The sequence below is a fragment of the Somniosus microcephalus genome, chromosome 6, assembly GCF_052327205.1.
Source record: "Somniosus microcephalus isolate GS21.2 chromosome 6, FLI_Smic_1.0, whole genome shotgun sequence".
NCBI classification, from domain to species: domain Eukaryota; kingdom Metazoa; phylum Chordata; class Chondrichthyes; order Squaliformes; family Somniosidae; genus Somniosus; species Somniosus microcephalus.
In genome coordinates, this window is record NC_140992.1 from 65,511,846 (window position 1) to 65,534,709 (window position 22,864).

General features: G+C 41.0%; 1 protein-coding gene across 4 annotated transcripts in view; it reads right to left on the reverse strand.

Annotated features, from left to right (window-relative positions):
• ect2 (epithelial cell transforming 2) overlaps positions 1–22,864 on the reverse strand; it is a 68,324-nt gene that overhangs the window by 19,601 nt on the left and 25,859 nt on the right. For all 4 annotated transcript variants that reach the window (XM_085990307.1, XM_085990306.1, XM_085990304.1 and 1 more), the window contains 9 exons: positions 20,361–20,480; positions 16,977–17,045; positions 15,563–15,673; positions 13,913–14,009; positions 13,339–13,420; positions 10,519–10,597; positions 9,936–10,055; positions 8,355–8,493; positions 5,937–6,091 (listed from right to left, as the gene is read on the reverse strand). In XM_085990307.1, the coding sequence (XP_085846433.1) occupies positions 5,937–6,091; positions 8,355–8,493; positions 9,936–10,055; positions 10,519–10,597; positions 13,339–13,420; positions 13,913–14,009; positions 15,563–15,673; positions 16,977–17,045; positions 20,361–20,480 (972 nt within the window). The remainder of the gene's footprint in view (positions 1–5,936; positions 6,092–8,354; positions 8,494–9,935; positions 10,056–10,518; positions 10,598–13,338; positions 13,421–13,912; positions 14,010–15,562; positions 15,674–16,976; positions 17,046–20,360; positions 20,481–22,864) is intronic.

Sequence of the window (22,864 nt, forward strand, 5' to 3'; positions counted from 1 at the left end):
GCCTTTTCCAAATTCTTCAGCTCTGCCTCGACTGCCGGACGTATTGCGTATGGCACCGGTTTTGCCTTAAAATTTTTTGGAATTGCTGTATCTTCCACTTTTATTGAAGCGGTGATGCCTTTCAAGGTTCCTAGTTTCTCTTGAAACACTTCTTTGGCGTTGGCCAAGATGTCTTTTAATCGTTCAGGTATGATGTCATCATTGTTTTTTTCCTTACTGGTCACCGTCAGTGCCTGAATGGAGTGCCAGTCTAAACGTATCTTCCTTATCCATTCACGTCCCAACAACGGTGGACCACCATCTTGTAGAATGTATAAATACAACTTTTGTATTTCTTTGCCGTTGTATACCACAGGCACCCCTATTTTTCCTTTGGGGTAGACTTTCTGCCCCGTATATGTTTTTAAGATAATGGATGTGTCTTTTAGAGGTATATGCGAAAATAGCCTCTCGTAATCTCGTCGATTTATTACGGTTAGAGCTGATCCTGTATCTAGCTCCATTTTAACTGGGGACCCTGCTATTGTGAGGGTAACCCAAATGGTTTGGTAATCCTCTTTGGCAAGTACATTATGTAATTTGAGACAGCTTAGTCTCTTGTTTCCGGAGTCGCTATCGCTATTCTGGTCTTCGGAGCTATTGTCCGTCATCATTTGTACCTTCCTGTACTTTTCTTTATTGATTTTTTGTTTTCGGTCAGTGGATTTATTTTGTCCAGATTGGCATACCCGTGCAATGTGTCCAATCTTACCACATTGCCTGCATGCTTTGCCCTTGAACCAGCAGTCCCTCTGGTTATGGGTGGATCTGCCGCAGCGATAACATCTTCCGAACTCCTGAGACATTTTATGGGTGCCGAAGTCCTGTGTCTCTTCTTGTATCTCTGCAGCTCTTTTTTCTGCTGCTTCGTATGATACAGCCATACTGAAAGCTTTGTCCAATGTTAAATCTTTTTCAGAAAGCAGTCTTTTTTGTGTTCCTTCACTTAAGAGACCGCAAACAAATTTGTCTCGAAGATAATCCGATAGTCCTGCTCCGAATTGGCAGTACTTTGATAGCATTCTTAATTCGGTTAGGTAATCAGCGTTACTTTCATTCTTGTGTTGATTTCTCTTGAAGAACTTGAATCGTTCCGCTATCAGCAGCGGTGTTGGGTTTAAATGCTCCTGCAGGGTATCAACAATTTCTTTAAAAGTCTTGTCCTTTGGTTTGGCTGGAGTGATTAAATTTCGTAACAGCCCGTATGTCTTCGCGCCCATTAAGTTCAGAAGTACTGAAGCTTTTTTTTCATCTGTTATTCCATTTGCAGTGCAATAAACCTCTACTCTTTCCACGTATGTGGTCCAATCTTCTATTTCACCATCAAAAGCCTCAATATTACCAGATTTAGGCATTTCAGAAAAGATATGGCGCTTCCCGCGCTTTTTTTTCCCCCTCTCTCTGTAGCAACGATATGGCGCTTCCCGCGCTTTCCCGCCGCTGCTACCGATAACAACGCTGTTTTACTGTGGTTTCCGTTTATTCACTGTTGGAGACTCGTTCCCGACGGAGGTCTAAACGCTGACCTGCTTGCCGCGCCGGCCGTCTCTCGAGTGCACCCTCCCAGTCCGTTATTGCTTGCCTCCGATTTCGCTGCCTGTCTCAGCTGTAGAGCCCGCCGCTGGAGCTCCAGCCTGACGCCCAGGAAGGATTAGCGCAGTACCGGTCACCAGCTTGGCCAGCTGGTGAAATCACAGTTTCTCTTACTTCCTTGAGTCTTCTGGACGCTGGAGGAATCGATGTCCTTGAGGTGCTGCCGAATTGCAGGTAAGTCCGTTTCCACTTCGTCGCCACTGTAGTGTCCGTGTGTAGATAAAGACACTGAAGACAGGAGTTGGTTCATAGGTATTTACTAAGCAAGTCTGGGGGGGGGGGGGGGGGGGGTTTCCTAAAAGATATACACAATACACAGGCTTATATAGCCCAAGTGGCAATTACTGGCATTACGCACACCTGGGGCTCTTAAAGGCACATACACCATAATTGCTCTTAAAGGCACATACACCACAGATTTATTAGGAACTAACTTGTATTTATTGCCCCTAGCTTTGGATTCTCCCACAAGTGGAAACATTCTCTCCACATCTACCTTGTCCAACCCATTCATAATGTTAAAGACCTCGATCAGGTCTCTTCCAAGTCTCTTTTCTAAAGAAAAAAGCCCCAATCTGTTCAATCTTTCCGGATAGCTGTAATCTCTCAGTTTTGGTACCATCCTCGTAAATCTTTTCTGCACTTTCTCCAGTGCTTCTATGCCCTTTCCATAGTATGGACACCAGAACTGTGCACAGTACTCAGTGTGTGGTCTAACCAAGGTTCTTATGCCACTCTCGAACCTAACTATGTTGTGATCTGGTTCATTTCCCATTACAAGATCCAGCAGTGATTCTTTTCTTGTTGGACCTTTTACATAGAGTAAGAAAGGAGTCCTGTATACACTGTAAAAACTTGATTCCATTTTCTCCCTTCGTTACTTCTTCCTGCCAATTTATTTGGGGGCAGTTGAATTCTCCCATGTACTATTATTCTATGTCTGCTACTCACCTTGTAGATTTTCCTATATATTTCTTTTCTCCAATTTCCTTCTACTATTTGGTGGTCTATAGTATACCCCTATTAGGGTGATGGATCTGTTACCTTTTAACTCAATCCATATGGATTCTGTATCTATCTTACTGCTAGTTACATCCTTTATTACTACCGCCCTTATGTTATCTTTAACTACTACAGCTACCCTTCTTCCCTCCCTTCCTAAATGTGTTATATCCGGCAATATTTACTTGCCAATCCTGCTCTCTATGTAGCCATGTTTCAGTCATGCATACTATATCCAGATCCTCACAACAAATGATTGCCTGCTGTATCAACTGTTAAAATTATTATTTATTTATTATTCCTCTTGCTTTGTTTTCAATAATTATTTTACTTTCTGCTCTATGACTTAATCAGATCTCTGGCCATTTGCGTTATAATTTTTCCTTTCTTTAGTGTGATCGTTAACCTTTTTTCCTGATTCTTTTATTGTTGGGTTTCTGTAATTTCTAGTAGTTTCCCTCCGCCCTCCCCCCACCCCCATGTTATTGGTTTAAAGTCTTACTTACAGCTGTAGTTGTGCTTTCCCAGCCCGGTTCAGGTGCAACCTATCCCAATGATACAGCTCTTTCCTGTCCCAGTACTGGTGCCAGTGTCCCATGAAATGGAACCTCCTCTTTCCCACACCACTCCTTTAGCCACATGTTGACTTTCCTAATCGGTTTGTCTCCATGTCAATTTGCACCTGGCCGTCAGGGCCTGCTTTTCAATTTAGCTCCCAACTCCAGATACTCCCTTAGCAGGACCTGTGCCCTAATCTTTCCTTTGTCGTGGTTCCGACATGGAGCATAACAACTGGATATCCCTCCCCCACCTTTCCGGACCTGGAGCTATCGTAATTAAAATAACTGGACTCACACTCACTCAAAACATGGAGATCAAATAATAACCTTTTTTTCTTCCTCTCCCATCAAACCTTCAAGAGTTAGAAAGAGACTAATCATTTAGAATTTGTTGCCTTCCGAGATGTACATAAATATCAAATGATAATTCATCTCCAGACCAACTCAGTGGTAGAATGTGGAACTTATGTCATCATAGTCAATTATCACACATTTATAGAACACTTAACAGAAAAATTCCACAAGGTGCTTCAGAGATGCAAGGAAAAAGGGGCTATTAGGAAGGGTGATCAAAAGCTTGGTCAAAGAGATGGGTTTTAAGGAGGGTCTTAAAAAACAATGGGACATGGCAGGGGAACTTAGGGTGGGAAATTCAGAGCGTAGGACCATGGCAGCTGCTGCACAGACACCAATGATGGAGTGCATAAGAAGCCAGAGTCAGAGAAATGGTGAGTAGGAACTGTAGGCAGTTACAAAAATAGGGAGGGGCAAGATCATGGCAGCATTAAACACAAGGACAAGGATTTTAAATTTGAGGCGCTACAGCACTAGGAGCCAAAGTAGGTCAGTGAGTATAAAGGTGATGGCTAGTGGGGCTTGGTGCAGGATAGGATATGGAAGGAGTTTTGGATGAGCGGAGAGGGTGAAGGGGCAAATGCAGAAGAAAGTGGCAATGAAGGAGAGTCAAGGGATGCAGGTAGTGGGGGAATTCAAGGAAATGGTCAAATTTCACCCTGGCAATGATCGCAATTACAGGAGTAGATAGGCCACAAGAGAAAATGAGGTCGAGAGGATGGCCATGAATATGGGTAGAAGAGTTTATACATGAAGGACAGGATGGTAGTGAATTTGGTGGATGGGGCAAAGGAAGCGATTGGAGGAGATTGAAATCATCAATGCATGATGCAGATGTTGAGAATGAAGGGAAACTATCCTGGGGATAAACAGAGTGGGGCAATGAGACAATGTGAGTTTTAAAGGAAAGGTGGGGATTAAGTGAGGTGCCTGAAGAAGGTGGTGCCAGAGAAGTAAGGAAAGGCATCAAGGTATGATGGTGATGGGGACAATACCTTGGCCACAGGAGCTTGGGTGGGACTGCTGATGGAAAATATAGCCAGGCTGGGAGGTTTCACGAAGCAAGGTATTGCCACCTATAAGCCAATATATCAATAAAATCATCCACAATCAGGTCAAAGGTGGCATGTTTGCAAATGAGTGGACATTCTGGAGAGAAATGTAGAGAAGTTAATGATTATTAATCCACTGGCAGAGTCCATAGGGCAGTAGTGCATGGGCTATGGAGATTGGGAGATATGCCCCCAATAGGCTTGCTGGGTAGAAAGGTTGGCGAGAGAGAAGGACAGGGCAGCTTGGGTTACTACTCAAAGAAACAGTTATGGGTGCCAGAGAATAAAAAAAAGAGATACACAGAGGATATCAACAGGGCTTGTTCAAAGAGCATTCAAGCCTGGGGTGGCAGCAGGAGAGAAGGGTGGCCAAGGAGTAGTGATGGAAGGGGATGAAATACCTTGGAGAGGAAGAGATGAAAAGTCACATGCCAGGTGAGGGGAAAAGGTAAAATAAAAGGCCCAAGAGGGGCAGAAAAACAAAAAGCTAGAAATTATAGGCTCAGGTCCAGAGCAGCAGCCGAAGTGCAAACCATAGGCGTAGCAGATGTAAACAGAGAACAGGAAAGAGACAGTATGAAACAGTCTGAAGTTGAAGTGGTTGGACAAGTGTGCTGTCAGCTAGAAACAACCACCGACCAAAGTGAGATTCAGAGATAGTAATGTAGATAGGAGTGCTCCAGGAGCCATTGCAGAGACTATTATCAGGTGCTAGCTAAGTCAATTAGAAAATGGATCTCCAACACAGCACCACCTTCTCTGGTATGAAAGGAGTAACATATCAACACTGAACAAAAAAGTACAAACTTCCTAAGGCGTTTGCAAACACCTCCACCAGGGCGCTTAGCCTTCTCTGTGGCTAAAAACAATGAAACTATTTGCTGTTTGTTTTTTAAAAAATGGTTATGAAGCAAAATCATTCCTAGCTTGAAAATCAAATTCATCGAATGAACAAAACAAAAATACATACACTTGTGTTTTTACTGTGAGCATTTTTTTGCTTAACTTTGCACAACAAAAAGCAGCAGTTTGAACTGAATGGCTTTTAAAAAAATAAAAATGCACGCACCTTCATCATCAGGCTTATAATGGGAGGGCAAGCTCATTAAGCTCAGCTCCCAACTTTAACTACATCACATTTTATTTTGTGTCATGGCATGGCCATTACTGTATGGAATATGCCAAATCTGAAGGACTATGTTACACTGAAGATGAATCTTAGTGGGTAGCCACCTTTCATGTGAACAAGTTACTGATTGATGAGCACTTAGAAAGATCATACTAGTTTTCCCCCCCTTATTCTCCCAGAGGTGCCCATCAAAATCTCTCAACTTACTGCATCTGCTTTGCAAATGGTGTTTGCCACATGCCGACAAAGCAGCCTTAGCCAGTGATCCTTCTTGGGCTCTTCCACGATTAATTGAAAACTGAACAGTAGGTTTGATTGTTCTGTTGGAGGTCGTACCACCAGTGCAAAGGCACTGCGGCAATCTGTAATACAATTAATCAAATTAGTGCATCATACCACAACTACAGATAGCATTAAAAAGATGACCATGAATTAACTACTGCTCTAAAGGAAGTCCTACAATTGACAAATATTAGGTAGGAAATGTGTGTGGTTTTATTTAACATGTTCACTACTCTCCAATTTGATTTTCTGCCAATGATAAAAGCAATGTTTTGCTGCTTTAAAATTGTAGAAAGAGCAAATTTTTGATAACCTGCAGCAGAATGTGTTCATATGATTGGTACATTTACAAAATTAGCATTTCAAGTACAATAGTCAGACACATTGATTCTGGGAAATTGCAAACAGACGCACATTTTTCCCCATCATCATTCATTTGTAAACAAAACCCAATGAGGATATTTAGTCAAGGGGATGGCATAGACAAGTCCCAATATCTAACACCAAACTTTTAACAGGGTCGCTGGATACCAAGCAGAAACAGAATGCTGGCAACTTCACCCAGCCTTACACAGAGGCTTTCAGACCAATTGTAGTACCCCAACTGAGGCCATCAATCTCAGCACAGACCAGGGATCAAATCTGAGACCTTGACTACATGGAAGGCTATTTGGCCCAGTGAGATTATTCTAGCTCTCTACTCAGTCCAATTTCCCTGCCCTTCCCCACCCCTTCCAAATGCTCCTTTTACAAATATTTATCCACTTCTCTTTTAAAAACTATTATGGATTCTACTTCTCATTGGACAGTCCAAGCTCCAATAAACAAAATTCTCCCAACTTCTCCTTTCATTCTTTGTGATGACCTTATTAAGCTGTCTAGTTACTGACCCTCGAACCAGTGGAAATAGTCCCTCCCCCACTCGCCATTTAGCTCAAATTCCCAAATTTGAACACCTCCATTAGGATGCTTAGCCTTCTCCGTTAGAGTGAAGAACCCCAGTTGCTCTCATCTGCCCTCATTGCTGAAGCTCACTTGTGGTATCATCTTCTGTACTGTCTATGTGGCCTTTTCATCCTTCTGAAAAGTAAGGGTGCTCAAAACTGGTCATAATATTCTAATTGTGCCTCCTGCCTAATAGGACCAGAGGGGGAAATTACACAATAGTTTGACAGGACCAAATACAAAAGGTCCTTGAAACCTCAAGGCCAATTTTAGATGATCCATAAGAGATTGTTATGTCTTGTAGGGTTGCTCATGGGTATAAAAGAGCATATCCCTTCCTATAACAACTTCTCTGCTTTCTTCCCCCAGTCTCTAATTTAATTTTTTCTGTAATTCTGTTTCTCTTCCACTCTTGCTATTCAAGCATCTCAAGCACACTTCATTCTGCATCTCTAGTTGTTTTTGCTCACAAGTCTCTCCTTCCTTCTGTCACTTCTTTCTCTCATCACCCCCCACCACCACCCACTGTATAGCCATCATCCCTTTACTGATGCAATCAAGTTTGAGGTTTTATCATATTTCTATGAATTGCTTGTCAATTTAAAATTGCATAGTTCTATGCTGCTGTAGTCCAATTTGCAGTTAACTGCCATTATAATAGCATCTTGTGCAAGATGATCACCACTTAAAAATAAAACAGAGGGCACTTTAATTCATAAGCAAATTTACCTTCTTGGTGAGAGTTTCAATTCCCAGAAAAAGAGATGCCAGCTAGTACGCAGTAAATTTTATGCTTTCTGCGCAGCTTTTACAGGGGTTGTTCTAAACATGGTTCTCCAATATCAACAGCTCACTGCTCTGTCACCTTGATGAGGGATACTAATAAAACTACAAAATTCGGTTCACACTTGTATTAAGTCACTCAACAATTGAAAGGGTGATTCACTCCTCCTGAAGTTACATCCAATAAAGATTGAACCAGTTACTTAGGCTTCTGACATTTTACAAGGTGCTGGGACAATTGCTGCCAAAAAGTTTCCAGGAATTCAACCAAACATCTTGTCCTCTGAATGGTTTAGTGTTATACCACAAGGCCACCAGAAGAGTTTTTTTTTTTAATTTAAGCATAAAAGCTCCTTTTACTGTGGCAAAATAACCACTAATGACAACGAAAGGAGGAAATACATGATTTGGTGACCAACAAGTATACCTAGTATGGTACAGGCAAAACAAATGTACCCAAGATTGTTAAAAACACTTCTATCTAAAATTTAAAGAAGTTGTGGACTTTAACAAGGGAAAATCTTATTGCGCAGAAGGGACGAGGAGTAAAAGGAGAAAAAAAATATGCTTTGAAGAAACATTAAAAAGTTAATTCAAACCAATATCTGTACTGACCTTCAGTCTCCTTAATATCCAATACTCTCTTTATCTGGGAAAGAGGCATCAGCACAATGTGTTTGAGGGAAGCAGGGGGGCGTGTTTGGCCATGAGGACTCTTGAAAGAGCTGATTACTTTATGGCGCTTTCTTGCAATCTGTAAAGAAATTTTGCCAACATGGCCATTTTACATAAAATTATCTTTTGCAGCTATGAAAATGTATTAGTATCCTCAAATAAAATCTCTCTGCAGCATACAAACCTGGGCATTTTAAAATGTTCAATATGACAGTGAAACAAAATCAATTCATTTTATTAATAACTATTCTGACTTTTAAAGTTGAAAATTTACATCCAATAAAAATGTTGGGCTAGATTTCCCACTTGTTTACGCCACTAATATCAGCCACTTACATTAGTGCTTTCCGCAATCTTTTATGCTGGTTCAAGATTCAATTCACCCCATGCCCTGCCCACACAAACTGGCCAATTACGTTGGCTCGGGAAGGCTCTTCAAATTGCGCTCATTTTATTTTAGGCCCACGGGCACTAGTCGGCACGTTTTAAAAGTTTTTTCATACCAAAAAGTATTTAGTTTACTAAGAAATTGACTAGTGTACACCAATGAAACTATTAAATGCATCAGTTTAGTTTTTTTCAAGTCATTTATTACTGAAGTTGGAGGTCTGGACATCGTTAAAAATGTTTATTTTTGGTGATAAACCCATTTTCAGCTGTATTAATGAAACTGTACTAGGTTAATAGAAAGAAAGCAAACAATTATGTTCTATTATGTTGGTTTATTGAAGATTTTAAAGTTTGTGATTATGCAAATTAATTTTAGCGGAAACTTGAACTGTAACCTAACCAGCACACTTTGGCCGCAAATTCCCGATTGTGCACAAAGCGGAAACTTTACCCCAGTGTCTGGCGTAGCTTTTGGAATTAAATTAATGGAATCTGACTGGATCAAATACAAGACATCTTCATCTTTTCAGACATTTAGCGGATATTTAATTCCTGACTATTTTGTGGACCTGTAGTAAACATCGTCCAGTAATTTACAGAAGCAGCTCTGAAAATAAGGAAGACAACTCAAGAGCAAATAATACCTGGACGTAACCCTTTTTATACTATTATGGTTTATATTTCCCTCTTACAAGCTCCTCCACAGTGACTAGTGTGGAGGGCAAGTGCTCGAACAAAATGGTTTCAGGTGCAAGACAATTCAATAAGGTTATAGCGATATAGCAATACAGGCAATCATCGGCAGTCGCTGAATCTTCAAAATGACTCCTGCTGTAAAGGAATGCAGCGATTATCCCTGCAAAGAATCTTAAGCTACATATTCAGCACCGTGAGATTTATGGCACTTAAATTCAGGGCATTAAGATTACCAAAATCTTTGGCTTTTCGATCAAGTTTTAACTTGTCTTTTTACTTTTGGAATGGACTAGCGTCCTTTCAACAGACTTCCTGATACGTAGAAATTTATTTTGCGAGTAAATCTACATATATGTATACATGTCACAATGAATAAGCAGAATTTTACTTGCAAGTCAGTTACACTGCTTTCTCAAAACTCAAATGTGCTCTTACCTCCAGACAGTCATTGAATAGGAATAAAGTAACTTGTTCGCCTCGGTCACACAAATCATCACCCAATACAACTGTTTCTACTCGTTGGACAAGGTTGCGGTGAGATGATAGTAAGTTGGCCTGTATAAAAGGCAACAGGAAGAAAGTTAATACAGCGAACAAGGCTATTCTTCAAAAGCTTGCATTAAAAAAGTCCAATTACAGTTTCAAGGTGTAAAGTATCAAGTGATCATTTCACACATGCATCAGGAGACTACAAATTGGAGGAATAAAAAAGGGACAAACTTCCCATGTCAATTTTATGAATTGGGACATCATAAGTTGGTGATTTTGAAATGGCTGACTAACATACATGAAATTAGCAGGTGACATATTCTGAATCATTCCTACTGTCATATTTCAGTTACAAGTGTAAACTTTGTCCATGATCCCTACCACAGTAAAGTCCTTCCAAGTCCACTAGTGTTTTTTTTGGGATGAGAATTGCAGGAAATTACACAAAATTAATGACAGACATATCTGATGATATCCCAAATACTTCCGTAGACCCAAAAACGAAATGCATGTAGTTATATGTACTTACAGGACAACCATCTACTTCATAGACAACATCAAAGATTTGTCGTTGACCTTCAGTTTTTCTTTTATCTTCATTGATGTGCCTAAAAAGCAGTGACAAAAACTCTACATAAAACAAAGCAAGGATCAGATAACTTGCATGAATATGGAACTACAATTAGTTACAGAAAAGAATGGAGAACTATTGATACCTGGCTAAGTGGAAAAGGGGCAATGATGTGGAAAACTTTTTTTTTTTTTTTTTGTAAAGGTGGACTACTACTTTTATGTGGATAGATGAACGAAAATGTATGGCGCATTAGCAGTCTGTTCATAATTTAGGAACACTGGGTTCAAAACGGGCAGGATTATTTTATATGTTGCATGCAGTATTTAGATATGCTATCCCTTGCATGCAGTATTTAGATATGCTATCCCTAGCACCTTCAATTTCTGAACAGCAAGCAACTCTTCAAATAGAACGAATCACCATGGAGTATTTTTAAAACCTTCCGGTTTTAGAGTTCGACTCAATCACCATCACCGAAAAGACAAATTCAAAAGTGAGTTTTTCCTCAAAGCCCAAAATATTAGCCAGTTTCTATTTGGCGCAGGAAGCACTTCATCTTCTCTCCGTACTAATGAGCATTACTGATGTACAGCACACTTTCAGTAGGCTACACTGCATACAGGCAATACTGAGGATGCACATGAACTCTTTTCAGCATTTTACCTATTCCTTCTTTAAGTTGTCAAGTTGGCTTAGGAGGTGGCACTCTCACCTCAAGTGTCCACAATCTAAATGCTGTGGTCATCTTTCGGATCAGGCATTAAAGTAAGACCACATCTGTCTGTTTGGGTGGATGCAAATCCAATGACACACCTTTAAAGAGCAGAGAGAGTTCTCCCAGTGCCAACATGGCCAAAACAGAACAGCTAGTTATTCACCTCATTGCCGATAAGAACATAAGAAATAGGAACAGGAGTAGGCCATTCAGCCCTTCGTGCCTGCTCCATCATTCAATAAGATCATGGCTGATCTTCTACCTCAACTCCACCTTCTTGCACTATCCCCATATCCCTTGATTCCCTTAATATCCAAAAAGCTATCAGTCTTGAATATACTCTACTAGGGAGCATCTACAGCCCTCTGGGGTAGAGAATTTCAAAGATTCACAACCCTTTGAATGAAGAAATTTCTCATCTCAGTCCTAAATCACCAACCTCTAATTCTAGGCTCCCCAGCCAGGGAAACATCCTCCCAGCGTCTACCATCAAGCCATAAGAATTTTATGTTTCAATGAGATCACCTCTCATTCTTCTAAACTCTAGGGAATATAGGCCTAGTCTCCTCAATCGCTCCTCGTAGGACAATCCCTCCATTCCAGGAATTAGACTGGTAACCTTTGTTGCACTCCCTCTAAGGCAAGTACATCCTTTGTTAGGTAAGGAGACCAAAATTGTACACAGTACTCCAGGTGTGGTCTCACCAAGGCCCTATATAATTGCAGTAAGACTTCTTTGCTCTTGTACTCAAATCCTCTTGTAATAAAGGCCAACATACCATTCACTTTCCTAATTGCTTGTTGTACCTACATGATAACTTTCAATGATTTGTGTACAAGGGTGCCCAGGTCCCTCTGAATACCAACATTTCCCAATCTCTCATTTAAAAAATATTCTGCTTTTCTATTTTTCCTACCAAAGTGGATAACTTCACATTTCTCCAGATTATATTCCATCTGCCATGTTCTTACCCACTCACTTAACCTGTCTATATCCCTTTGCAGCCTCTTTGCTTCCTCCTCAGCTTACTTTTCCACCTAGCTTTCTATCATCAGCAAACTTGGATATATTACACTCTGTCCCTTCATCTAATTCATTGATATAGATTGCAAATAGCAGTGGCCCAAGAACTGATTCTTGCGGCACCCCACTAGTTACAGCCTGCCAACCCGAAAATGACCTGTTTATTCCTACTCTCTGTTTTCTGTCCATCAACCAAACTTCAATCCATGCTAATATATTACCCCCAATCCCATGAACCCTAATTTTGTGTGTGTAATAACCTCGTGTGGCACCTTGTCAAATGCTTTCTGAAAATCCAAATACATCACATCCACAGGTTTCCCCTATCTACCTTGCTAGTTACAACCTCAGATGGCACGGTGTTGTACACAAATTAGCTGCTATGTTTGCCTACATAAAAGATTTCAAAAATAATTTGTTGACCGTAAAGGGCTTTGGACATCTTGGACATGAAAGTATGCACTATAAATGAGAGTCTGTATGTCTTGCAAATAATTTTACAGTTTTCGGATTTCATTTTGGCCTAAAACATTTGCTTGTAGCCTGCTCTCAGCTGATTTCATCAGTTTAAAAAAAAAACAGGAAAAAAACTCTAAAAACCAGAAGCCCAAGACAATTTTAATCTTTACTGTTTTGGCAAGCTCTCGCTGTGTTGAGGGGGGGCGGGCAAAGAAAAGAGCAAATGTGTGCACAAGTGAAAAAAAGCATGCACATGCAAAAGATGAAAAAGAGCAAGCCTGCCAGCAAGAGGAAGTGTGTTTGAGAGAACACGTGCACACTAAAAAGAGAGCAAAATAGCAAAAAAACTCTTCAAATCAGCATTGGTCAGGTGTTTGAAGTGAACAGGAATTGTAAGGAATTTGAGCATAAAAAAAAAACAAATTGCTTTTTATAAAATCACCCATTTTGTAGAATTCAACAATATGCTCTACTTATTTGAGTAAAACAGTATTGAAAATTGTGGACATTATCTTGCAAATCAATTAACTTCTGCATTAAGTTCCAAAAGTTGTATCAAAACATAATCACAACTTACGTCATGACTTCTTTTAGTAGCTCAATAGCATTTTCCAAACTGACTTTGTCGGGATTGTCATCTGCAGTGTGCTTCCGAAGGTCTAGATAAAAGATAAATTGGAGTTAAACAATTTGGCCATTTACATTTATGAATTTAAAAAGTTTTATTCAAGTGATGTGAGGCAGACATAGCAGAAGTCAGTGTCACAGGGCAACCTTTAATGAGACACACTATCCACATTAGTCTTTCTCACCAGAGGATCTAACTCACATTTTAAGAACAACCGAAGTGAAGTTCAAAGGTCTCAGACTTTTCAGTGCAGTAGAGCATTCTTAAAAAGTAATTTCAGATTTTTGCATGAAATCCTTTAACTTTTAAATTACATCTTTGCTGAGCTATCAATACAGTGCAAAATTATTTCTCAAAGCAAAAATTTTGAAGAAATTTATAGAAGATATACTGATGGTCTTTTTTGGTCTAATTATATATTGATTTTGACATACATAGGGTACTAGTTTAAAGCTTTAGCCGACCCGGATTATTTTATGTGCATTTCTAAATGTTCTACAAACATTTTGAAGATTCTCGGTACCATTCAACAACAAGGCAACACTTGGCAACCTCTGCACAGGACGAATAAGCAACTCAGCCAGGCTCTGGCGACCACATTCAGGTTTAGCTTGATTAATCTGTCAAGAGAAAAATGAGGAATAAAACTTTATTATGCCAATATTGTTAAATTTCTCATCAAGAATTGATAAAGACGAACCAGGGTCAAAACCTTAGAATCTAAAATGGGTCTTACTTAAAAATTTCAATTTCACCAAGGCCATCAAATGGCACTGGACATGTACTATGGTGCCAAGTTCTCTCAGCTGTGTTGCACAGAGGTGCCAAATAAATTCATTTTCCTATTGGGGGGGGGGGGGGGGGAGGGGACAGACAGCTTTCAGTAGAGGAAGGAAAACTGAATTGTTAGATAAAAAACTTTCCATTCCAGCCAGATTACCACGCAGCCATTTAAAAATGTTTACTGGGCAAAACTATTGTACATGGTGTTCAAAGCTTCAAAGCTGAAGCATTAATTTGGTTGCAGCTTTAAAAGGATGGAGATATATACAAATTTAAAATTTAACTGTCAGCGGTCTCAGGTGAGAGAGAGGACATAGAAACAGAAAAATAGGAGAAGGCCATTTGGCCCTGCTCCGCCATTCAAGATCATGTCTGATCCTCTATCTCAATACCATATTACCGCTCTCTCCCCATACCCCTTGATGCCTTTTGTGTCTAGAAATCTATCCAATCTCCTTCTTAAGTATATTCAGTGACTTGGCTTCCACAGCCTTCTGTGGTAAGAATTCCACAGGTTCACCACCCTCTGACTGAAGAAATGTCTCATCAGTCCTAAATGTGGATCCCTCATTCTAGACCCCCCCAGCCAGGGGAAACATCCTCCCTGCATCCAGTCTATCTAGCCTGGTCAGAATTTTATACTTTTCAATGAGATCCCCTCTCATTCTTCTAAACGCTAGTGAATACAGGCCTAGTCGACCCAATCTCTCCTCATAAAGACAGTCTTGCCATCCCAGGAATCAGTCTGGTGAACCTTCACTGCACTCCCTCTATGGCAAGTATATCCTTTCTTAAATAAAGAGACCAAAACTGCACACAGTACTCCAAGTGTGGTCTCACCAAGGCCCTATACAACTATAGCAAGACATCCTTGCTCCTGTACTCAAATCCTCTTGCAATGAAGGCCAACATACCAGGTTTGCTTTCAGTGACTGGTGTACAAGGACACCCAGGTTCCTTTGTACATCAGCATTTCCCAATCTATCACCATTTAAATAATACTCTACCTTTCTGTTTTCCCTACCGAAGTGGATAACTTCACATTTATCCACGTTATACTGCATCTGCCATATATTTGCCCACTCACTCAATTTGTCTAAATCACCTTGAAGCCTCTTTGCATCCTCCTCACAACTCACAATCCCACCTAGTTTTATGTCATCAGCAAACTTGGAAATATTACATTTGGTTCCCTCATCCAAATCATTGATATATAGTGAATAGCTGGGGCCCAAGCACTGATCCCCGCAGTACCCCACTAGTCGCCGCCTGCCATCCCGAAAAAGACCCATTTATTCCTTCTGTTTCCTGTCGGTTAACCAATTTTCAATCCATGACATCTGTCCCTTTCAGAAAGAGAATGTACAAATGCTTCAATAAAAGCCAATACCTTCAAGAAGGCATGAAACCTTGGTTTTTGTCTTTCACACTTCCCAATAGTGTCTTTGCTCATTTCAAAGAAGTTCACAAATGGTGGATAGGTCTTCACCAAGTCCTTTGACTGGGGGGAAAAAATTAAATTGTCAATTTCTTTCTATTGCATCAATGTAAAACAAGTAGCTATTTGTTATCTCATTCTGTGACTTGAAAGTGTTCTTTCAGACACATGGAGGTTTGTCTCTTTGGAATAGAAGATCATTTTGAAATCTTTAAACAATTCAAGGCTCCCCGATGATCTCTAGAAATTTTTGGACCAATGAGTCCTTCAGGATTTAACCAAGTTTATCGTAAGCTAGTTTACCAAAAAGGTAGCTCCAAGAGAAACCATTTAATTCAGGGCAACAAGAATGTTCCCAAGAACATGTACTTACACAGTCAAAGAACAGTAATTTGGGGAAGCTCCTAAAAGGTGCCTTGAACTGCCAGATAGAAGTCTAGTTCTTCGCCAATCCCATTAAGATAATATCTTTAGGTTTTTTGAGGTTATGGGCAGGAAGCAGAGAAATAAGGGGAAAAATCTTAAACGATAAATCCAGTAGTCTTGTTACCAGTGAATATTTAACATCTTGGCTCCTGGCCCAGTTTCCACAATGAAAATGTTTTTCACATTTCCAATTTGATGACAAAAATATAGTGGCTAATCAGTGAACCTCTACAGCAGGGGAGAATTTGCTCTACCCTCATTCGGAAGGAGTGAAGAGGGAACAGGGAGTAACTTAGTCCTCCCAATCAGAGTGCCGTAATCAGGTTTAGTGGTCAAATGTGTGGCGTTATCCAAATAGCATTTAATTTCTTGGTGAAACCAAGTGAAAAGGTATTCCATTCCCAACAGTGACCATCTTAAATTTAGCACAAAACCATAATCAAGTTACTTCACCAAGAAGACAGCAGCCAGGAAAGAAAGTAGTAAAATTCACATAAATGTCCACAATTTTGAAACAAAACAAAATTAAAAACTTAAACTTGAATTAAAAAAAAAAATTCTTCCCCTTTCCCTCCCGAAGATGCAGACGTGTTTTAAGTTGCAATCGTACAGATGGCCCACAATCTCAATATATTGCGCAGCCGGCCGTTCTCCCTAGTGCAAGCCTTGCCAGCTAGTGCGGATGAGCTATTTAACCACAGGGTAACACACCCAAGTCTGATCCGGTCTTCACCTAACAACTGGATTGCAGTTTTTCCCTTCCGTAGACTAGTGGCACTGGGCCAAATGCAGTGCGCCCTGCTGTAATCAAGTAGCACAGAGTGAAGATTCAAGTCTAGATTTCTAGTCTCTATGGTTTTCAAACGATACCAGTCCATTCCTTTACCTACTAGGCCACTGGGAGAGCTGAATGTTTACTTTAAAAAACTTTAATACTTACATAATTTTGGATTATGCCACCTATACTGTGGCTTTCTGACCAGTTCATAATAAGTTCTTCAAGATCGGTCTACAGGGGATAAAAAATATAGACTGCCATTCAGAAATGCTGTAAGCAGATACATTAAATCTCTTATATAACCTTATTAATTCTTTTAATGTTGATGGATACATTTTTTTGAAAATTCATGTCCAAGTAGGACGAGGTCATCCTTTTCAATGGAGCCTTACAAGAACCAGATGTAATTTCCTCATTTGGATATATAGGAGCCTCAACATAGAATCCCTCTATCAATGGCAGTAGCTTCAAAGTAAGCTATGTGTATACAGGAACAAGCATTTAAAAGTAATCAAGATTCAAACTTGAAAGATATGCAAGTGATGCCACAGACTTATGTTAGATGCAAGAATCCTGATCATGATTATGTATCTCGACTTTATAAAAGCCCTCAACAAAGTGCTGCACAAAAGGCTACAAAATAAGGTTGAGTCTCATGGTATTGGCAGGCAGATTCTGGATTAGATAAGGATCAGATTGCATTGCCATAGACAGTAGGTATCAATGGCAGTGATTCTGCAGGGAGGGTGGCGACTGGTGGAACCCCACTGTTGTTCTTCATTTTTACCAATGATCTGGATGAAGGCTTTGGGAAAACTGCAGATGACAGATTACATTCAGGTGCAAGGATCTTATACGATAATAGATTATAGGTGGATCTAGATCCGATGGTGAAAATTGGCCTGTTACAGATGTCTTAATATATAGATAAAAAAATGAAGCAGGGCACACTGGAGTAAGGCTCTGCCCTTTATTGCCAGTTTTTGCAGTGACGCATGAAATATGCCTTAGCTTGTGGGAAGAGTTGAACGGCCAATCAAATAAAAAATGATTGCCCACTTCTTCAAAAACACTGCACGTTATCAAACAATTTCCCAATGTGCAAGTTAATTAAAAGAAAAATTGGGTCTTCCCACCTTGCTGGTTCCCAACAACATCCCACAGCCCCAAATAAAACATTTCCCTCATTAAACAGTCCCACCCTTGGCCAAACTCTTTCAAAATGGCCTCTATCTGCACTGTGGGGTCTGTGTGTGTGTGTGAAAATGTTGTCCCACTTCAACTCCAGCCCCAACATTTCAGTAACTCACTTCTGGCTACATCACTTAATTTTTATTTTCACCCGTTCCCAGCTCTTCAAAATTTTTCTTCGTTCACCTATTCCACCACAGCTCACAACCGCATCCCTCAACTTACCATGTGCAACACTACAAGAGAGCCAATATATACACAAGTCATGCAACAATTAGAATTTCAATAATATAAATCTGGTTTCATCAAGAAGCCTATTTCAATTTCTGGAAATTAAGCGCTAGCAGATTTACAGTACCACATTAACAATAACTAGAATTTTCTAAGTGCTTCCACAGGTAGCCCTGAAAAGTTAATAGGCTTGAGATTTTCAGTACATGCCTACTCGCCAGCAACAATACAGGTACGAAAACCACGAGATAAAAAGCAAAACAAATAGACCCATCTGCTGGACACTACTTAAAGTTGCATATCGCACATTTACTTCCAAATGCAAATATATAAATTTTCATCTAGATTCACTTATTAATTGGATTCAGTTATGATGCAGTAGTGAAAAAGAGACTGGTTTTCAATTTGATATTTTACCTCCAAGTTCACATCAGTACATTACAACCATCCTCTCTGCCAATAAAATAAGAACATAAGAAATAGGAGCAGGAGTAGGCCAATCGGCCCCTCGAGCCTGCTCCGCCATTCAATAAGATCATGGCTGATCTGATCCTAACCGCCAATCCACTATCACAGAACCATCTCCTGAATCTAACAGAATTAGACACACGAAATAGGAGCAGGATCAGGCTACACGGCCCCTGGGCCCGCTCCGCTACCCACGGGGCCATGACCGATCCGAACCTAGACTCATGTCCAAATTCCTGCCCGCCCCCCATAACCCTTAATTCCCTTTACTTCTAGGAAACTGTCTATTTCTGTTTTAAATTTATGTAATGATGTAGCTTCTACAGCTTTTTGGGGCAGCATATGCCATGGACCTACCACCGAGTGAAGTAGTTCCTCCTCATCTCAGTTTTGAAAGAGCAGCCCCTTATTCTAAGACTATGCCCCCTAGTTCTAGTTTCACCCATCATCGGGAACATCCTCCCCGCATCCACCCGATCCAACCCCTTCACAATCTTATATGTTTCAATAAGATCGCCTCTCATTCTTCTGAACTCCAATGAGTAGAGTCCCAATCTACTCAACCTCTCCTCATATGTCTATCCCCTCATCCCCGGGATTAACCGAGTGAACCTTCTTTGTACTGACTCGAGAGCAAGTATGTCCTTTCTTAAGTACGGACACCAAAACTGTACGCAGTATTCCAGGTGCGGTCTCACCAATACCTTGTACAACTGAAGCAATACCTCCCTATTTTTATATTCTATCCCCCTAGCAATGAAAGCCAACATTCCATTGGCCTTTTTAATCACTTGCTGCACCTGCATACTAACCTTTTGAGTTTCGTACACCAGGACCCCCAGATCCCTTTGTACTTCAGTACTTTCCAGTTTCTTGCCATTAAGATAATAACTTGCTCTACGATTTTTCCTGCCAAAGTGCATAACCTCACACTTTCCAGTATTGTATTCCATCTGCCAAATCTCTGCCCACTTACTTAGCCTGTCTATGTCCCTTTGCAGGTTTTTTATGTCCTCCTCACTCACTACTTTCCCTCCCATCTTAGTATCATCTGCAAACTTTGATAAGTTACACTCGGTCCCCTCCTCCAAATCGTTATAGATTGTAAAGAGTTGGGGACCCAGCACTGACCCCTGCGGAACACCACTAGTTACTGATTGCCAGTCTGAGAATGAACCATTTATCCCAACTCTCTGCCTTCTGTTAGATAGCCAATCCTCTATCCATGCCAGAATATTACCCCCATGTGTAAATACATAATCATTAATTTACTTTATCCCAATGCAAAGGTTTGAATGTTTCTTGTAGAAACTTTATATTGATTAGTTTCCTCCTAATGTATTAGATAGCCTAACTCTGAAAACTTTGCCTATTTTATTAAAAGTTTCCCTATATTCTCTACTGCATTCTACCATCTTGCTGTAGCATCATGATCTGGAAGCAAAACAAGATCAAGAATATACACACATTTAAAAATTCCCCAAATAAGTTTCAAGATATCATCACTTCCAATATTTACAGAAGTCATGACTAGTCAATTAATTTTCAACAATCTTCCTCACACCCTGGGAATTGCTACCCCAGAGTATTTTAATATAGGCAATTACTATTCACAACCATGCGGTCTCAGTATTTTCTATACAAAAGTGTGCTTACCTTAATTTTTGTATGCACATCCAAAATATCTGGAATACTGCCAAAAATTGTTTTTATTTCTTCTTGTGCAAGAATAGGCCCTCCAAGTTGACCCTCTTTTTCCAAAGGAACCTTAAATAACTGAAAGCATTTCAAAGTATGATTAACAGTGACAATGAAAACATTAAAAAAATTCAAACCTTTGCATTGGGATAAAGTAAATTAATGATCATGTATTTACACATGGGGGGGTAAATAGAAAACACTATTAAAAATGAAGTCTCTGTTTTATGTCCTTTTACTACAGCACTTCAATACAATTACATCACTTCACAGATATTGCAATCCAACATTAACTCTCATACACCCACGATATAGTGTAAAACATAGATCAGCCAATGTTGCTTACAGTGGTCATACAACCCATAAGCAGTCAGTGAAACCTATGGTCTTTTTCTGTTCCAGAGCAGACAAACTGCGGTTGATGCTTTAATTAGAACACATAGACCAGTATATGTCCCTTCAAGGAAACCTCCTGCTAATTACCACCTACCACCCTCCCTCAGCTGATGAATCAGTACTCCTCCATGTTGAACACCAATTGGAAGATGCACTGAGAGTAGCAAGGGCACAAAATGTCCTCTGGGTGAGGGACTTCAATGTCCATCACCAAGAGTGGCTCGGTAGCACCACAACTGACCGACCTGCCGAGTCCTAAAGGACATAGCTGCCAGACTGGGTCTGCGACAGGTGGTGAGGGAACCAACAAGAGGGAAAAACCTACTTGATCTCGTCCTCACCAATCTACCTGTTGCAGATGCATCTGTCCATGACAGCATTGGTGGAAGTGACCACCGCACAGTCCTTGTGGAGACGAAGTCCCGTCTTCATGTTGACGATACCCTCCGTGTTGTGTGGCACTACCACCGTGCTAAATGGGACAGATTTTGAACAGATCTGGCAACTCAAAACTGGGCATCCATGAGGCGCTGTGGGCCATCAGCAGCAGCAGAATTGTATTCAACCACAATCTGTAACCTCAGGGCCCAGCATATCCCTCTACCATTACCATCAAGCCGGGAGATCAACCCTGGTTTAACGAAGAGTGCAGGAGAGCATGCCGGGAACAGCACCAGGCATACTGAAAAAATGAGGCGTCAACCTGGTGAGGCTACAACACAGGACTACTTGCATGCCAAACAACGGAAGCAACATGCGATAGACAGAGCTAAGCGATCTCACAACCATCGGATCAAATCAAAACTCTGCAGTCCTGCCACATCCAGTCGTGAGTGCTGGTGGACAATTAAACAGTTAACAGGAGGAGGCTGCTCCAAAAATATCCCCATCCTCAATGATGGTGGAGCCCAGCACGTGAGTGCAAAAGACAAGGCTGAAGCATTTGCAACTATCTTCAGCCAGAAGTGCCGAGTGGATGATCCATCTCAGCCTCCTCCTGAGGTCCCCAGCATCACAGATGCCAGTCTTCAGCCCATTCAATTCACTCCACGTGATGTCAAGAAACGGCTGAAGACACTGGATACTGCAAAGGCTATGGGCCCCGACAACATTCCGGCAATAGTACTGAAGACTTGTGCTCCAGAACTAGCTGCGCCCCTAGCCAAGCTGTTCCAGTACAGCTACAACACTGGCATCTACCCGGCAATGTGGAAAATTGCCCAAGTATGTCCTGTCTACAAAAAGCAGGACAAATCCGACCCGGCCAATTACCGTCCCATCAGTCTATTCTCAATCATCAGCAAAGTGATGGAAGGTGTCGTCGACAGTGCTATCAAGCAGCACTTACTCAGCAATAACCTGCTAACCGACGCCCAGTTTGGGTTCCGCCAGGGCCACTCAGCTCCTGACCTCATTACAGCCTTGGTCCAAACATGGACAAAAGAGCTGAATTCAAGAGGGGAGGTGAGAGTGACTGCCCTTGACATCAAGTCAGCATTTGATCGAGTGTGGCATCAAGGAGTCCTAACAAAACTGAAGTCAATGGGAATCAAGGGGAAAACTCTCCATTGGTTGGAATCATACCTAGCACAAAGGAAGTTGGCTGTGGTTGTTGGAGGTCATTCATCTCAATCACATGACATCACTGCAGGAGTTCCTCAGGGCAGTGTCCTAGGCCCAACCATCTTCAGCTGTTTCATCAATGACTTTCCCTCCATCATAAGGTCAGAAGTGGGGATGTTCGCTGATGATTGCACTGTTCAGCACCATTCGAGACTCGTCAGATACTGACGCAGTCCGTGTCCATATGCAGCAAGACCTGGACAACATTCAGACTTGGGCTGACAAGTGGCAAGTAACATTCGCACCACACAAGTGCCAGGCAAAGACCATCTCCAACAAGTGAGACTCTAACCATCTCCCCTTGATATTCAATGGCATTACCATCGCTGAATCCCCCACTATCAACATCCTGGGGGGTTACTATTGATCAGAAACTGAACTGGACCAGCCATATAAATACTGTGGCTACAAGAGCAGGCCAGAGGCTGGGAATTCTGCAGCGA